Source organism: Mustela erminea, chromosome 1 (assembly GCF_009829155.1).
Source record: "Mustela erminea isolate mMusErm1 chromosome 1, mMusErm1.Pri, whole genome shotgun sequence".
NCBI lineage: Eukaryota > Metazoa > Chordata > Mammalia > Carnivora > Mustelidae > Mustela > Mustela erminea.
Window position 1 is genome coordinate 114,355,192 of NC_045614.1, and position 18,631 is coordinate 114,373,822.

The window sequence follows — 18,631 nt, forward strand, 5'->3', positions numbered from 1 at the left end:
AACAACAGGAAGTCATGAGAGGGCTTTAAGCAGGGGTGCCATGTATATTATTTGCCCTTCTAAAAAGATTGCTTACCTTGGTGAATGGGTGGGGAATGACTGGAGGGGTGTGTGAACAAAGCAGCAGCTAGACAGTTGGAAAGCCATCTGACTCTCCTGGATGAAAAATGAGGATAGCTTACCCTGAACAGTAGAGATGGAGTGAAGTAGACAGATTTAAGAATTCTGGAGAAAATACAAGAGACTTGGTAATGAGCTGGGAGGAGCCTGACCCTGCTAAGTCAAATGCATATAGACAAAGCCCCCTTCCTTCCAGCAGACACAGCCCTGCATAGCTGGAGGGTGGATTTCAGGCCCCTCCTTACCCAGGCTTCCTCAGCCAGCATTCATCCGTACAACGCACAACCAGGGGAGGTAGGCCCTGGAGGAGAAGATTGGGTGGGAGAAGAACTGAGGCCACCCCCCACCCCTGCAGGTTTCTGGCATTGGTGAATGGAGAAGAGTGGTGCCATTTCCTAAGGTGGGAGGAGAGTCTGAAGGAAGAACAGATTTTGTGTGTTGGGACTTGGGTGAATCGAAAATTCCCTTTGGGACAATTTTAAGTATGAGGCATCCATCAGAAGAGTTGAAACAGTCATCTGTCCACACGACCCTGGGGAACCTGGAGGGTGACATTGTCAACATGCTTTGATCAGGCCGTTGGTGGGAGCTGGCGAGATAGCAGTGAATGACAGTACAGGTCAGAGAGGTTGCGTAGCCACAGCCTCTGATATCACACCTTGCTTTAGACAAGCCAACACTCCACCCAGGGGCACCTGGGTGGCTTGGTGGGCTAAGCATCCACTTTTGGTTTTGGCTTAGGTCAGGATCTCAGGGCCATGAGATGGAGCTCTGCATCAGGCTCCATGCTGGACATGGAGTCTGCTTGAGATTCTCTCCCACTCCCTCTGCCCCTCCTCCTGTCAGTTTATGCATTCGCTCTCTCAAATAAAATAAAATCTTAAAAAAAAAAAAAATCCAACACTCCAGGGTGCCTGGGTGGCTCAGTGGGTTAAGCCACTGCCTTCGGCTCAGGTCATGATCTCAGGGTCCTGGGATCGAGCCCCGCATCAGGCTCTCTGCTCAGCGGGGAGCCTGCTTCTCTCTCTCTCTCTCTGCCTGCCTCTCTGCCTACTTGTGATCTCTGTCTGTCAAATAAATAAATAAAATCTTTAAAAAAAAAAAATTAAAAAAAAAAAAAAAGCCAACACTCCAGGGTGCCTGGGTGGCTCAGTGGGTTAAGCCACTGCCTTCGGCTCAGGTCATGATCTCAGGGTCCTGGGATCGAGTCCCGCATCAGGCTCTCTGCTCCACAGGGAACCTGCTTCCCTCTCTCTCTCTCTGCCTGCCTCTCTGCCTACTTGTGATCTCTCTCTGTCAAATAAATAAATAAAATCTTAAAAAAAATAAAATTAGAGGCACACCGAGTGAACCAAGATGGCGGCTCCCGTGGATCTGGAGTTAAAGAAGGCCTTCACAGAGCTTCAAGCCAAAGTAATTGACACTCAACAGAAGGTGAAGCTTGCAGACATACAGATTGAACAGCTAAACAGAACGAAAAAGCATGCACATCTTACAGATACAGAGATTATGACTTTGGTAGATGAGACTAACATGTATGAAGGTGTAGGAAGAATGTTTATTCTTCAGTCCAAGGAGGTAATTCATAGTCAACTGTTAGAGAAACAGAAAATAGCAGAGGAAAAAATTAAAGAATTAGAGCAGAAGAAATCCTACCTAGAGCGGAGTGTGAAGGAAGCTGAGGACAACATCCGGGAGATGCTGATGGCATGAAGGGCACAGTAGGAAATCTCTAGCAGAAGCTTCCTGCCCGCTCCCATTCCTGGCAAGGGCAGAGGGGCCCATGTGGGGAAACAGCCTCTCTTCTACCCTGATGGACTTTTTTCTTTGGATGATCTGGTAACCCTATATTTTCTACTTCACCCTGATCCCCTTTCAGATCCCAGCTCTGTATTTTTTATCCTGGCTCTGTCTGCCACCCCTACCCAGAACACTCTTCTCCCCTAGGGGTGAATCACCAACTCCCAGGAGAGGGAAGATGGGAGCCAGGACAGACAGGGGAGCACTGCCCAAGGCTATTACTCGTTATGCTGCTTAGACCAATAAAAGGCATCTGTTCCCCTCCCCCCTGAAATAATTAATTAATTAATTAATTTAAAAATAAACAAAAAAATAAAAAAATTTTAAAAAGCCAACACTCCAAACACTGAGAAATATCACATATTAATCTGGATTTCTCCTTCTATGAAAAATCAGAAGCTCTGGTAACCTGGCCCCACCTTGCTATAATTAGATATTGGGTAACACCAGGTACCTATCAGGCAGTGTTCCAAGCACTTCACAAATTTAATGTAAATAACAACTTTTTCCTTCTTCTCTACTTTGCGGAAGAGAAAATGAAAGCACAGAAAGTTTGAGTCACTTGTCAAACCGCTAAGAAGTGGTGGAGGTGGCCACACAGCCAGACTCTGTGGCACTAGGATGTTAGCCACCACACACCCCAGGCATACCATTTAGAGAAGCCCTATAGGCTGCAGTGGATGGCCCTGTCCCCTCCCCTTGTCTTGGCGTGGGATAGGGGGCATTCTATACAGAAGGCAGTTGCCATCTACTGTTTTACTCCAGATGTTGTTTTTCAACATTAGAAAATTATTACTCTGTACCAAGTAGAAAATTAAAAATATTAAACTGAGGGGCGCCTCGGTGGCTCAGTTGGTTGAGCATCCAACACTTGATTTCAGCTCAAGTCCTGATCTCAGGGTTGGGAGATGGAGCCCTGAGGGGGGCTGCATGTGGGGCCAATAGCTTGCTTAAGATTCTCAAGATTCTCTCTCTGCCACACCCCACACCTCGCTCATATGCACTCTCTCTTTCTCTAAAAAAAATATATTATATTGACACGCCTAACTTCCATGGATAAGAATTTAAAAATTATTTGGGAAATTTCTGTTTGTACATTATCTGACCAGATAAAACTAGTAAAACCAGATTAATATTCAGGTTAAATATGTATGAGAGACAATTAACTATGTTTCCATGTTTCTTTTTTTTTTTTTTTAAAGATTTTATTTATTTATTTGACAGACAGAAATCACAAGTAGGCAGAGAGGCAGGCAGAGAGAGAGAGAGAGGAGGAAGCAGGCCCCCTAGCGAGCAGAGATACCCATGTGGGGCTTGATCCCAGGGCTCTGGGATCATGACCTGAGCTGAAGGCAGTGGCTTTAATCCGCTGAGCCACACAGGCACCCCATGTTCCATGCTTCTGAGACAATCATACTTCTGAGGTGATCTCTTATTCCCAAGTATATAATATTAAAATGATAGAGCTAAGGCAGCTAAAATGTTAGGTAACTTTTAAATTTGGAACAGTTTTATTTAAATAAAGTTGATCTCCATAGACTGAGGTCAGGGAGATTTTGACAATATGCTTAAACTTAGTGTCAACTCTTGGGGAAAAAATATAGTTTACGTAATCACTTATAGCCTCTCAAGTGCAAAAGGGGAATGAATGATTTAAAGACTTATTTATTTATTTTCAAGACAAAGAGAGCATGGAGGGAGGTTCAGGGAGGAGCAGCGAGAGATGGAGAGAGCAGACTCCCCACTGAGGGCAGAACCCAATGTGGGGCTTTATCCCAGGACCCTGGGATCATGACCTGTGCCAAAATCAAGAGTCGGATGCTCAACCAACTGCACCCCCCAAGCACCCCCCAGGATGGGGGTCTAGATTGCTTGCCAGTGTCTTCTTTAGTAAATGTGTGGGAGGAAAGAGGCTGATACGGAAGTTAAATGTACAATATTAATGAAAGAAAAAAAAAATCAACTGTAATTAACATTAGTCAAGAAGGTTCCAGGAGTGTTGACACTGACCCAGGAAAAGCAGCCTATAGTTGGAGGGGCGTCAGTCAGGGAGATGTGCCAAACTACTCCTTGCAGGGCTCCAGTGGTGAGGGGCCCTGCTGGCAGGGTGAAAGCAGCAATCAGGGAAACAAGGAAAGCCTGAGAAGGATGGCAAACTCAAAGTTCTGCCCGAGGCAGAAACTGGCTTAAATGGAAAATTGTTGCTTTGACCCAGAGATTCAGGTGTCCTGGCCTATTCCCTAGGAAGACCATCCACACTTCCTAAGATTAACATGAGTGGGACCCCAGAGCCCTTAAGGTAATGACGTTCCCTTATCAGGTTGCAATACTAATTCAATTTCTTAAATGAGATCTCATGTATTTACAGCCCCAAACAAACTGTAGTTAGTGCCTAGGAATTATACTCATACAGTTAAAAATAAACAATAACTGGGGTGTCTGGCTGGCTCAGTCGGTGGAGTGGGTGACTCTTGGTCTTGGGGTTGTGTGTTCAAGCCCCACACTGGGTATAGAGATTACTGCAAGAATAAAAAACCTTTAGGGGTGCCTGGGTGGCTCAGTCAGTTAAATATTTGCCTTTGGCACAGGTCGTGATCCTGGGGTCCTGGGATCGAGTCCTACATCAGCCTCCCTGCGAGCAGGAGTCTGCTTCTCCCTTTCCTCCCTACTTGTTCTTTCTTCTCTCTCTATCTCTCTCAAATAAATAAAATCTTTCTAAAAGGAGTTTAAAAAACTTTAAAAAGTAATTTAAAAAAATAAACGGTTATTTCCAACCAGGTCCAACAAGAAACCAAATGTCTGTTTGGCCTAAACTGATTTGATTTGATTTTGGCAAAACTATATCCACCTTTGTAGATCTTACTGGATCCCATCATAACCCAAAAGTAGCCAGCTATAGTGCCTTTTTTTTTTTTTTTTTAAAGTAATCTCTAGACCCAACCTGGAGCTCAAACTCACAAGACCAGGATCAAGTGTCAGTTGTTCCACTCACTGAGCCAGCCAGGCACCTTCTCCTAGTGCTTCTAGCCTGTGTGCAGTCGCCACTGAATCCAAGCTCTGGGAATGGGAAAGATGATGCAAGACATGTTTTCATTCTTGCAAAAGAAAAAAAAAAAAAAAGAATATTTATTTGCCCTGGAAGGAAACTTTCTGTGACTGGAACTGGTGGGGTCCTCTGTGTTTACTTCTTAGAAAACTAAAGCCTCTTGATGTGGAGAAATTGGAATCCTCATACATTGCTGATGGGAGGGTGAAAGGGCGTAGCCACTTTGGCAAACAGCTTGGCAGTTCCTCAAAATGTTCAACACAGAGTTACCCTATGACCCAGCAGTTACACTCCTAGGCAAATCCTGAAAAACAAGAAAGCATATGTCCACACAAAATTTGTATGCAAATGTTCATTGCAAAAATTTGTATCTTAATGAAGTTGTAGTGTTTTGTTTTGTTGTTAAGGTTATTTGATTTTTTAGCAATCTCTACGCCCAGTGGGACACTTGAACTCACAACCCCCTGAGCTTAAGAGTTGTATCCTCTTTTCATGGAGCCAGCCAGGCACCCCTCAATGAAGCTGATTTTTAAGAAAATAAGTCTCTGGAAAAAAGAGAGAGAGAGAGAGAGATGGAAAGGAAGGAAGGAAGGAAGGGAAGGGGGAGGGAGGGAGGGAGGAAGAAAAAGAAAGGGAGGGGGAGGAAAGGGGAAAGAAAAATGGAAAGGAAAGGGGAAAGGAAAGGGAAGGAATCTCTGAGCATAGGCTAAAAATGTCTGAAAATTAGTTATAAAAGTAAGGTAAAATAAGCATAAAATTTCCAACCAACCAATATGATTTCGTTCTGGTGGAACCTAGGCAATGCAAAAAGGTGAATGTGCAAAGTAGTTCTATTTAAACTTCCGGGTCAAGTTTTTAAAGCATGAATTTTTTTTTGAAAAAAAAAATTTTTTTTAAGATTTCATTTATTTGAAAGACAGAGATGACAAGTAGGCAGAGAGACAGGCAGAGGGAGAGGAAGGGAAGCAGGATGCCCGCTGAGCAGAGAGCCGGTCGCGGGACTCGATCCCAGCACTCTGGGATCACGACCCGAGCTGAAGGCAGAGGCCTTAACCCACTGAGCCACCCAGGCGCCCCTAAAGCATGAATTTTTAAAGCCTGAAGACTTCTGGTTTTAATTTGGTTACATTTTCTTATATCTTTAATTAGCTTTAGGTTTCCAGTTAATACAGTACTGAGATATTTTCATTACTTTTTGTTTTTGAATGAAGATAAGTAAGTGCTGAGCTTATTTGTTGACAGAATTTTTAATATCCTTTAATTTCCTTGATGGTATTGACTTGTATGGTCCTCTGATAGTTTTTATCATGATGTTTTCCTGGCTTCCTATTTTATGATCCATCTGTTCTAGAAATGCCCCTAAATGCCCTTAGTCAAGAGATATAATCCTGACTGTAAATAGCCCTCATTCCCAAATATAATAAGAGGCCTCCAGTGGCCTCAACTGAGCCAAAGCAAAGAACATTGCATATATCAGGTTTCAAAAATCAATTGCTGGGGAGAGTGCTAGGGAGAGTTGACCCTGATGTTGGAAGACTTAATCTGCCTTCACAATGGCAGATTTTGGATGTTGCCCCTGCAATCAGATCTCAGTTCCTCCAGTGCAAGTGAGCAGGGGATTTTAGTTGGTAAGAGCAATCTTCTACAAATTGACCTTGGCACTGATTTGAACCATGTGGGTAATAACATTTATTCTCTAAACATCTCCAAACTTTTATACTTCGTATGACCATTATGTTTCTTCCATGTTTATAAAATACCTTGTTCATATATTCAGAGTAAACTCATGCAGATTTGGTGTTCCCCAACTGAGAAACAGATAATGTCAGAACAGTCATAAATGTGCCTAGAAAATAACTTCACATTATAAAGGGAACAAAAGGAGGAGAATCTGACAGGGAATTTTCCTTGCTGTTTTATATTGTATTCATTGTAGATAAGACCAAGTGGAGAATCTAAGCCGTCAGATTTTGTGTACAGAATGAATTTGGGTTTTCATGGCTCCAAATGCAGGTTGTCTGTTTTTTTGTTTGTTTGTTTGTTTGTTTGTTTTTGTTTTTTAAAGGTTTTATTAATTTGTGTGACAGAGAGAGACACAATGAGAGAGAGAACACAAGCCGGAAAGTGGGAGATGGAGAGAAACAGGCTTCCTGCTGAGCAGTTAGCCTGATGTGGGGCTCGATCCATCATCCTGGGATGATGACCTGAGCCAAAGGCAGAAGCTTAATGACTGAGCCACCCAAGCACCCCCAGGTTGTCTGTTCTAAAGTAAAAAAACAAAGCAACAGAACAAAACCCCATAAAATTGAGTATAATAGCTGGGAAAACTTTTCTGTTACTCTTAACTGTATACTGTATGCTGTACAATGTTGACTTTTTTTTTTTTTAAAGATTTTATTTATTTATCAGAGAGAGAGAGGGGGAGAGAGCGAGCACAGGCAGACAGAATGGCAGGCAGAGGCAGAGGGAGAAGCAGGCTCCCCGCCGAGCAAGGAGCCCGATGTGGGACTCAATCCCAGGACGCTGGGATCATGACCTGAGCCGAAGGCAGCTGCTTAACCAACTGAGCCACCCAGGCGTCCCGACGTCTTTTTTTTTTTTTTTTTTTTTTTTAAGTATGCTCCACACCCAGCATGGAGCCCATTGTAGGGCTTTAACTCACAACCATGAGATCAAGACCTGAGCTGAGATCAAAAGTCAGGCACTTAATCAACTGGGCCACCCAGGCATCCCAGTGTTGACATTAATATTTTGCATAAAAGATTTATTTATGCAACAACAAAGGTGGAAAAAGCTGGGCCTCTCCTCCTGGGTCACCTTGTCCCTCTCTTTCTTGAACTCTTCCCTTTTTTTTTTTTTTTAAGATTTTATTTATTTGCTACAAAGGGCGGGGTGTTGGGGGGGGAAGCACAGAGGGAGAGTGGAAGGGAGAAGCAGACTCCCTGCTGAGCAGAAAGCCCAATGCAAGGTTTCAATTCCAGGACCCTAAGTTCACGACCTGAGCTGAAGGCAGACACCCAATTGACTGAGCCACCCAGGCACCATGAACTCTCTTGCACAACAACTTGGCAGACTTCATATCCATCCTCAACCTGTTCTCCTGTGCCTCTTTCTATAGAAGCTGGACAGTTGAACACTCAATTTCTTACCCTCCCCTGCAGCCAGGAGTAACCATGTGACTCCATATCCAAGATGAAACCACAATTCAACAAATGAAAAGAACTCCCAAAGATGGAAGAGAGTTGCAGCTAGTCCTGCCTTTGCCCCCCTGTCCCCTTGAATTTGGATGTGATTCCTGAAGGTCCAGTAGCCATCTTTCAGCTATAAAGTTATAAGCCAACACCTTAAAAGTGGCTCAGAAAGAAAGCAACAGTCTGGGTCCTTAATGATGGTATTGAGCCTCTGTACCAGGTCTAGACTGCCAACTTGCTGTGTAAGAAAATCATCCTTTGTTTGAACAACTTGTAGCCAGGTTTTCTATTATTTCTAGCCAAGGACATTCCTGTATGAAACACGAGATTTCTTCAATATGTTCCTTTCCTGATTTTCCTCAACTTCTCTAATAGTTCTTTCTCAGTCTCTGTCCCAGCCTCCTCTTTCTCTGCCAATGCCTAGATACTTAGGTTTCTATGACTTCTGTCATTGTTTTGTTCTCATTTCTTTCTTTTTTTTTTTTAAAGATTTTATTTATTTATTTGACAGAGAGAAATTACAAGTACACTGAGAGGCAGGCAGAGATAGAGAGAAGGAAGCAGGCTCCCTGCTGAGCAGAGAGCCCGATGCGGGACTCGATCCCAGGACCCCGAGACCATGACCTGAGCCGAAGGCAGCGGCTTAACCCACTGAGCCACCCAGGCGCCCTGTTCTCATTTCTTGAATAATTTTCTCCATGCGTACAGCTTGAACTGCACCTTACATACCAATGAGTTTCCAATCTAGACCATGACTTTAGCCTCTATCCTGAACCTGGACCATTATTTTCAAGTACCTTTAAGACATTTTTCCCTGCATGGCCCTGAAGCACATTCGGCCTATCCACAGTTAAACTCATTTTTCTTCCATCCACAATTTACTTTTCTTCCTTTCTCACCTAGTTTGGTTAGTAGTTTCACCATCCACTCAGTTATCTAAGATAGAAACTTTGGAATCTTTTACTCTGCATTTACCCTCACAAGTGTCATCCAATTAATTGGTCTCCAGGTATTACTGAAACCACCTTCTTAATTTTTAGGTCAACTCTCTCTCCTCTCCTCTCTCAGCCATTGCCGTGCTTCTCACACCTGGATTCATGCACCTCCTAACTGGTTGTGTTGCATTCCAGGTCTCCCAGTCTAATGCCTCTCAGCGGGCAGGCCAACTTCCTCCAACAGGAATTTGACCACCTCTGCCCTCTACAATGCCTCCCAGTGCCCCACCCCCATTGCCTAGGGCCAGAGATTCTCAAGTTTTAGCACCTGCATTACTTGAAGGACTTGTTCAAACAGATTCCTGGGCCCTCCTCCCATGTTTTCGATTTAGTGGGTCCTAAAATGTGCATTATTATTTTTTTTTAACATTATTTTTTTTTAAGTAAGCTCCATGCATGGGGCTTGGACTCACAACCTTGAAATCAAGAGTAGCATGTTCTAATGACTGAGCCAGACAGGAACCCCCTAAAATGTGCGTTTCTTTCTTTCTTTTTTTAAAAGATATTTATTTATTTATTTATTTGACACACACACAGAGAGAGAGAGAGAGGGAGGGAGAAAGGAAACACAACCAGGGGGAGTGGGAGAGGGAGAAGCAGACCTCCCACCGTGCAGGGAAGCCCCAGTGTGGGGCTTGATCCCAGGACCCTCAGATCATGACCTGAGCTGAAGGCTGAGCTGATACTTAAGGACTGAGCCACCCAGGCCCTCCTAAAATATGCATTTCTAACAAATTTGGGGTGATGCTGATCAGGGACTATACTTTGAGAACCACCAGCCTAGGTTAAAATTAAAACTCATTAACATCAGGTTTAAGATCTATAAGGACCTATTTTAAATTTTTATTTTAGCCACAGGCTTCCATTGAGGTTAAACAATAACTTTGTTGTTTAACCCTTAAACTGTCCCTGCTCTCCTTCCCCCAGGGGACATAAAAGCAAGTCCCCGAAACCAGCTCCAGGTGTGGAGACCAAGAAAAACAAGGCTGTACCCACCTTGAGTCTAGCCATGACAGAAGTACAGCCATCTTGGCAAAGCAAAAGCCGGCACCTTGCACTGTTAAGAGTGGGTTAGCATAAGAATGGTCATCCTGAAGGCTGGGAAGCAATTTCACTGAGCATCCCTAACCAGCCCACAGGGCGTAAGTGACTTGAGATAAGAGAAACCAGCTAAAACCTAAGAAACAACTTAATCATATACCAGCAGGGTGGTTAGGTGATGGCACCACAGGGACCATTTGTTAAAGAAAATCAAATAGTTAACTTGCAGAGATCACAATCCTGCAAGACAGGAGTCTCCCTTGGTTTGCAAATGTCCCGGTGATTTACAACAAAAATCTTCAATGGCCCAATTTCCAGAGACAAACGGCTCAGTGCCTCAAGGCCTAAGGTTGCCCTCCCCACCATAAAACTGAGGGAGGCTGAGGCAGAAAGAAATGTATATAGTTAAATTTCTTCTAAACCTAAATCTCACTTAACTGATAGGATGGCGCCAGGGTGACGCTGGGGTGGCAAAAAGTTAAACAAAACTAACCTGTCAACGTGGGGCGCAAGATATGTAGGTAGCTATGAAAAAGTGCCTGGAAAATGCTATGTAAACCCTTGGCTTTGAGTGCTCGGGGTCCTTGTTGAAACCCGCTGCGCCGGGCAGATACTTGGACCCCAGCTAGCTGGAAATAAACCTCGCTGTGTGACTTGCATTATCGAGAGTGTTCTCTAATTGAGGGGTGGTCGACTCCATACCCTACCAGATCATTTACAGTCTAACTTCCCAGTTTCTCGCTACTCCTCCCTACACTCCTGAAGTTACTGTCAAAGTCACCTTCCACTTCTGTGGAAACTCAAGGTCTTGACTCATTCTCTTCCCTCTGCCTGGAATGCGTGTCATCCTTCTCATTCCTGCAAACTCCCTTACCAATTTTTCAAGGAATGTCCAGCTCCAAAGAATTAGTTTGCTGCTTCCTCCTCTCTATTCCTTGACACTTCATACATAGGGTACTTTGTAGTCTTGTTGCTTAAACTGTGGTCCTCCACTAATACTTGAGACATCAGCTAGGAGCTTGTTAGAAATGCAGACTCTCAGGCTTCACCCCAGATCTCTTGTATCAGGATCTACAATTTAATAGGATCCCCAAGTGATTCCTGTGCAAAAAGAAGTGTGAGAAGCACCACTGGGCATGGCCTTATCCTAGACATTGTGATAGATGGTTCGATGACAATATTTCCTTTGATTCCTTCAGGAGTATTTTGGCTCATCATTATTGCCCACAATTTATAGAGGAAGTAGAGTTTATGAGACTGACGCGCTACCTACTGCGCTAACGAGGCACCTGGAAGTAGAGTTTAGTAATAGTAAAGCTGGGGTTCAAACCTAGGACCATTTGGCTTTAAAAAAACAACAACAGTTGTGCTTGCTGTACTGTACCTATTGTTTCTCTATGACAGGTCTTCACACGTAGCATTGTAATGATCTATCCATAGATCTGGCTCCCTGTCCCTCTCTAGTCTTCAAGCATAAAAACAAAGAAGATTCTTTGTTCTTTCTCACTGTCAACTCCAGTTCTGATAGCAACTTTGGGTAGGATGAACTTCTTGAAGGGAAGAATTTACCTGAATTTTAAATTCTAACAGCTTTACTGAGATATAATGCAAACACCACACAACCCATTTAAAGTGCGTAATTCTGTGGTCTTCAATATATCCATGGAACTGTGCAACCATCACCACCATCGGTTTTCAAACATATCACCCAAAACAAACTGCATGGCCTTCAGCAGTCACTGTCCATTTTCTCCTAGGACCCCAACTCCCGGCAACCACCAACCTACCTCTGTCTCTGTAGATTTGTCCATTCCAGATGTTTCACATGAATGGAATCGCACAATAGGTAGCCTTTTATGATTGGCTTCTTTCACTTAGTGTAATGTCTTAAAAATTCAGCCATGCTGTAGCATGGTGCTTCCTTTCTCTTTATTGCTGACTAAAATTTCATAGTACGGATATGTTACTTTGTATTTGTCCAACCATCAGTTGACAGACACTTGAGTTGTTTCTAGCTTTTAGCTGTTATAAATAACACTGTTACCAACAGCGGTGTTTAAGTTCTTGTGGGACGTATGTTTTCAGTTCTCTGTTTATATACCTAGGAGTGGAATTGCTGGGTCATATGGTAACTCTGTGTTTAAGTTTTTGAGGACCTGCCAGACTATTTTCTAAAGGAGCAAAATCATTTTAAATATTCAGCAGCTGCCATGTGAAGATTTCATTTTTTCCCCATCCTCGCCAACATTTGTCATTATTTACCTTTTTTCAAAATTCAATTTCTTTAAACTAAAAGTTTTAGAGCTTATCTTTTATTAAGGTCAAGAAGGCAGAGATCAGGATGATACAGCAGAAGCTAAGAAACACCAGGAAACACTAGAAGCTAGATGAGAGGCACAGAACATATTCTCCCTCACAGCACCCAGAAGAAACCAATCCTGCTGACACTTTGATCTCAGACTTCTATCCTCCAGAACTGGGACACGATACATTTTTTTTTTCATGATACATTTTTGTATCTAGTGCCCTAGAACTTATCTTTTTGATTATAGTCATTCTAGTGAGCATGAAGTGCTATGTCATGGTGCTTTTAATGTGCATTTCCCTGATAATGAGTGATATTGAACATCTTTTCATGTGCTTGTTGGCCATTTGTATAACTTTCTTGGAAAAATGTGTACTCAAATCTTTTGCCTATTTTTGAACTAGCTTATTTTATTTTATTTTATTTTTAATTTAATTTAATTTAGTATAAGTAAGCTCCATGCCCAGTGTGGGGTTCAAATTCATGACCATGAGATCAAGAGTTGCATGCTCTATTAACTGAGCCAGCCAGGTGCCCCTTCATTTTATTCTTTATTTATTTTATTTTTTTTAAAGGAAACTTTACTCCCAAAGTGGGACTTGAACTCATCATCCCAAGATCAAGAGTCACACACTGTACCAACTGAGCCAACCAGGTGCCCCTCCCCTACTTTATATTTAGTTTTAGCTCTAAGTGTTCTCTGTACATTATGAATTGAATTGTGTCCTCCCTTCCCTCCAAAGATATGAAGTCTTAATCCCCAATGCCTCAGAATGTGACTTTATGGAGATAGAGTCTTTATAGATCTAACCAAGTTAAAATGAAGTCTTCAGATGGGCCCTAATCCAATATGACTGGTATCCTATGAATGGGGGAAACCTGGAGACAGATATGCACACATCATCATATGAAGATGAAGGCAGAGATCAGGATGATACAGCAGAAGCTAAGAAACACCAGGAAACACTAGAAGCTAGATGAGAGGCACAGAACATATTCTCCCTCACAGCACCCAGAAGAAACCAATCCTGCTGACACTTTGATCTCAGACTTCTATCCTCCAGAACTGGGACACGATACATTTTTTGTTGTTGTTGTGGAAACAAGCCAGTCCATTGTACTTGGTTATGGCAAACCCAGGAAACTAGTATACTCTATATTCTAGATCCAAGTCCCTTTTCAGATAATATGGTTTGAAAATATATTCTCCAATTCTATGGATTGTCTTTTCAGTTTCTTGATGGAATCCTTTGGAGCACAGAAGTTTTTAATTTTCATGAAGTTCAATTTAATTTTTACTCCTTTGCAGGGTTAAATTTCTTTTTTAAGTTTTATTTATTTACGTAATCGCTACATGCCACGTAGGGCTCAAACTACGATCCCAAGATCAAGAATCACATGCTCTTCCCATTGAGCCATCCAGGTGCCCTTTCAGGGTTCATTTTTGAGGCTAGCCTTTGAGGTTTGTTCAGATCCTAGGAAGGGTCTTCTTAGCTGGTTTCTTTCCCTAGTTCTCACTAATAAACCAGCTTGCCTATGATGTTGTTCATTGATCTCTTGGATCTACCAGGATCTTCTTAATGACCCACCACCATGATTTTCAAGACCTCCCTTAGGCTTGATCTTCCCCACACTGGTTTAAAATAAAGCCAGTCATCTTTACAAGCAAAGTGCTGTATTGGTGTGGTAGCCTCTGGTCTGCTTGGACTGTCTTTTTTTGGGTGGAACCTCTAACATACAAGAGGGAGTCTTCACCTCTAACATACAAGAAGGGTGTCTTCACCTCTCAGTGATACTCACCTGGAAATTAGCCTAGGCAACATGGACATGTGGGGGATGAGGAATGTTAGTGGCCTGCCCTTTCCTAGGAGATATCCTTAACTAGAAATGGGGGGGAGCCTCACCTTCTTGGTGATGCTGTCTTGTGGAGTATAGCTTCTGTCACTTGAGTTAGGTGGGAGGGTGAGGTTAGGAATGTGCAGTGGCTTGAGTGCTACAGTGTTCTTGCTAAATTTTAGTAGATTTTCTTGAATAAATGTTTCTTCACTTACTATATGCCCTTCACATCACTATTCTGGGAGTAATTATAACATTTTGATAAAAACAGGATCATTACAGCTGTGGGGTTAGGGTTAATAGATAGGGGGTAGGGATAGCAGTGGCAGAATTAAGTCAGGAATGGGAGAGTGTGTATGTAGCAATCAGTTAAGACTTCCAGTTAGCATAACAAGAGACAGGCAGTAGTTAGCATAACAAGAGACAGGCTGTAGCTCTGAACCAAACCAGGTACCATTAAAGAATTTTGAAGTTTATAACTTCCTATTCCTTTGTTTCCTAACATACCCCTTATGCTTCCCATAGTGGTTATCAGTCAAATAAATACTCATTACCTATTCTGTGCCAGGTGCTTTGTCAGGCAGGTCCTAGGAATAGAATTAGATTAACAAGATAGACTTGGTCCTTGCCCTCAAGGAGTGAAGAATAAATCTGTTCGGAAAACCAGTAAAGGCTTTATAGAAGAGGCAGCATTTGAGTTGGAACCAAAAGCAAGGAAAGGGTTGCTCCAAACCTAAATTTATTTATTTATTTATTTATTTATTTATTTATTTATTTATTTATTTATAATAAGATTTTATTTATTTATTTGACAGAGAGTGAGATCACAAGTAGCCAGAGAGGCAGGCAGAGAGTGAGAGAGGAGGAAGCAGGCTCCCTGCTGAGCAGAGAGCCTGATGTGGGGCTCGATCCCAGAACCCTGGGATCATGACCTGAGCCGAAGGCAGAGGCTTTAACCCACTGAGCCACCCAGGCGCCCCCAAACCTAAATTTAGATAGAAACCCAAAACCTAATGTTAAGGTCAGGGGAAGTCACTGTTATGTAAGATGCTAGGAAATCATTAGGAATATTATTTAACATATATTGATGAGCTTTTTTCAGTTCTAGGCAAATTCAAAATATGTCATTTGTCACTGGTACTCTGTCTTCTCTTCTCTCTCTCTTCACTTTTCCGTGACCTGGGGCTTTCTAATACTATCCACTAAGGTTTCTTAACTCCAGCTGGCTTTTTCTCTTGCACTGGATTCTTGGCTAGATCCTTGGATCTCACCAAGTAAGAAATGGTTGCTGATCACAAGTAGCCAGAGAGGCAGGCAGAGAGAGAGAGAGGAGGAAGCAGGCTCCTGCTGAGCAGAGAGCCCGATGCGGGACTCGATCCCAGGACCCCAAGATCATGACCTGAGCTGAAGGCAGCGGCTTAACCCACTGAGCCACCCAGGTGCCCGAGGAAATGAATTCTAAGCTCTTTCAGAGAATGGGAGAGATAGCTGGAAGCAATGCATTCCAGAAGAAAGCCAGGGCACAGAGATGGGTAAACCCATGAAGCATTCCTCTCCCCACTCCAAGATTTGGGGAATTCCATATTGTATTTATTTTGGCAAGAAGCAAAGCCTTCCTCTCCCTAAAGGGGTGGAATCTCTCTCCCTGGCCCTTAGCAGCCAGCTAGGTATATGTACTAGAGTCAATCAGTTGATTGTTTCCCGGAGGGATTTCAATCAAGGAGTAAATGAGATAAAGATACATTCATTAGCAGTTAATGGTGGATCGACAGGGATGCTCTCCCCAGATTATTTCTGCTTAACGATCACAGTTGTGTGTCCTTCTTCATGGCTCTTTGGAGAGGCCCCAGTTTCTGCTTGTTTTCCAGGTCTGATACTTTGCTGCCTTCCAGTAAATTCCTTATTCAGCTATATTTGGTTTCAGTTGCATGCTAACTCTGATCTTAGGCAAACCACTTGGGAGCCTCTTCCACGGGAGAAATGATGAGGGCCTGAACTAAGACATTGGGAGGGACAATGGAAAAAGATAGATAGACGGATGGACAGATAGACAGCTAGATAGAAAGAGAGATAGATTTAGATATCAAAGAGGAAGAGTTCTTGGCACAAGGTAGGTACTCGTAAATATTTGAATGTATGATTGAATAACAGAAAAAAATTACTTCTAGACTTCTGTCTTTGATATGCAATTTTGCTATTTGTTGCGGAAGAGAGACTACAAGATAAGTGAGTATTCTTGGAGAAAGAGATTCTGGTTTCAGGTGCTAGTAGTCCCATATTAAAGACTCAGGCAGAAATTTCTTTTTTTTTTTTTTTTAAAGATTTTATTTATTTATTTGACAGATAGAAATCACAAGTAGGCAGAGAGAGACGGAGAAGCAGGCTCCCTGCTAAGCAGAGAGCCCAATTTGGGACTCGATCCCAGGACACTGGGATCATGACCTGAGCCTAAGGCAGAGGCTTTAACCCACTGAGCCACCTAGGCGCCCCTCAGGCAGAAATTTCTTTTTATTTTTTTAATTTTTTTTTTTTTTTAGATTTTATTTATTTATCAGAGAGAGAGAGGGGAGAGAGCGAGCACAGGCAGACAGAATGGCAGGCAGAGGCAGAGGGAGAAGCAGGCTCCCCACCGAGCAAGGAGCCTGATGTGGGACTTGATCCCAGGACGCTGGGATCATGACCTGAGCCGAAGGCAGCTGCTTAACCAACTGAGCCACCCAGGCGTCCCGACAGGCAGAAATTTCTAATAGATATTTGGATATAAGCAGGAGTGCCTTGTAAATGTAGTTGGTGGAGCATGCAACTCTTCATCTTGAAGTGGTAAGTTCACGCCCCGTGGTAGGCACAGAGCTTACTTAAAAAAATATTAAATTTATGGTATGCCTGGGTGGCTCAGTGGGTTAAGTCTTTGCCTTTGGCTCTGGTCATGATCTCAGGGTCCTGGGATTGAGTCCCACATCGGGCTCTCTGCTCAGCGGGGCGCCTGCTTCCTCTCTCTGCCTGTCTCTTTGCCTACTTGTGATCTCTCTCTCTGTCAAATAAATAAATGAAAATCTTTAAAAAATTAAATTAAAAAAATACATTTAGATACAAGTATATGTACTGAATATTTATATTTAGGAGTCATTAAATGTTGATATAACCGGAGCCATATAAGTGGATAAAATTACGCAGGTTAATTATCTGCAAGTTAGGAAGAAAGCCTGCTGACTGGGGATTTAGGGCAGAGGTGGAGGAAGAGAACATGAAAGAGAAAAGGGAAAATTTGACTACAGCCAAGATAGAAAAAAATGTAATCAAGGGCATCAAATTTTTAGGGAGTTAAATAAAATAAGGGTTTTGGATTTAATGACAAAGATGCAATCGGCACTCTAGGCAAGTGTGATTTCTTCTTTTTTTTTTTTTTTTTGCAAGTGTGATTTCTGTAATGGTGTATGTGAGCCAGATTGCAGTGTAGTAAGAAGTGAGGCAAAGAAGTTTAAAATTTCTCTCTCTCTCTTTCTTTATCTCTCTCTTTTTTTTTTTTTTTGTAATCTCTGTGCCTAAGTTGGGGCTTGAACTCACACCCTGAGATCAAGGGTCCCATGCTCCACTAACCAAGCCAGTCAGGCACCCTGAAAGGAGAGATTTTTAATTTATTTTTAAATTATTTTTATTTTTATTAAGCATAGTTGTTTTATTTTCAGAATGTTATTTAAATTCTAGTTAGTTAACATATAGTGTAATAATGTTTTCAGGAGAAGAATTTAGTGATTCATCACTAACATATAACATCCAGTGCTCATTGTAACAAGTGCCCTCCTTAATACCATTACCCAAGGAGAGGTTTTTTTTTTTTTTTTAAGATTTATTTATTTATTTTAGCAAGAGAAAGAGAGAATGCTTGTGCACAAGTGGGGGGAGGGGCAGGGGGAGACAATCTTTGAGTTGACTCCATGCTGACCTTGGAGTCCGCTGTGGGGCTCAGTCTCATGAGCCATGAGATCAGACCTGAGCAGAAATGAGGAGTCAGAGGCTTAACCAACAGAGCCACCCAGGCGCCCCAGGAGAGACTTTCTAAAAATAAGGTGGAGTTTGAAGGGAACTTAAAGCTGCAGAAAGGGTTTTAAAGATGAGAGGGGCTGGAGTATGTTTATTTTTTTTTTTAATTTTTTTTTTTTTAAGATTTTATTTATTTGTCAGAGAGAGAGAGAGTGAGAGCGAGCACAGGCAGACAGAGTGGAAGGCAGAGGCAGAGGGAGAAGCAGGCTCCCTGCGGAGCAAGGAGCCCGATGTGGGACTTGATCCCAGGACGCTG

The 18,631-nt window shown here is 42.6% G+C and overlaps 1 protein-coding gene across 1 annotated transcript; it reads left to right on the plus strand.

The window, feature by feature from the left end:
* The first annotated feature begins 1,462 nt into the window (after window positions 1–1,462).
* Window positions 1,463–2,147, plus strand: LOC116588426 (prefoldin subunit 1-like). Its single transcript, XM_032339450.1, has one exon. The coding sequence runs from the start codon at window positions 1,477–1,479 to the stop codon at window positions 1,831–1,833; it is 357 nt and encodes a 118-aa protein (XP_032195341.1). The 5' UTR covers window positions 1,463–1,476; the 3' UTR covers window positions 1,834–2,147.
* The last annotated feature ends 16,484 nt before the right edge of the window (window positions 2,148–18,631 follow it).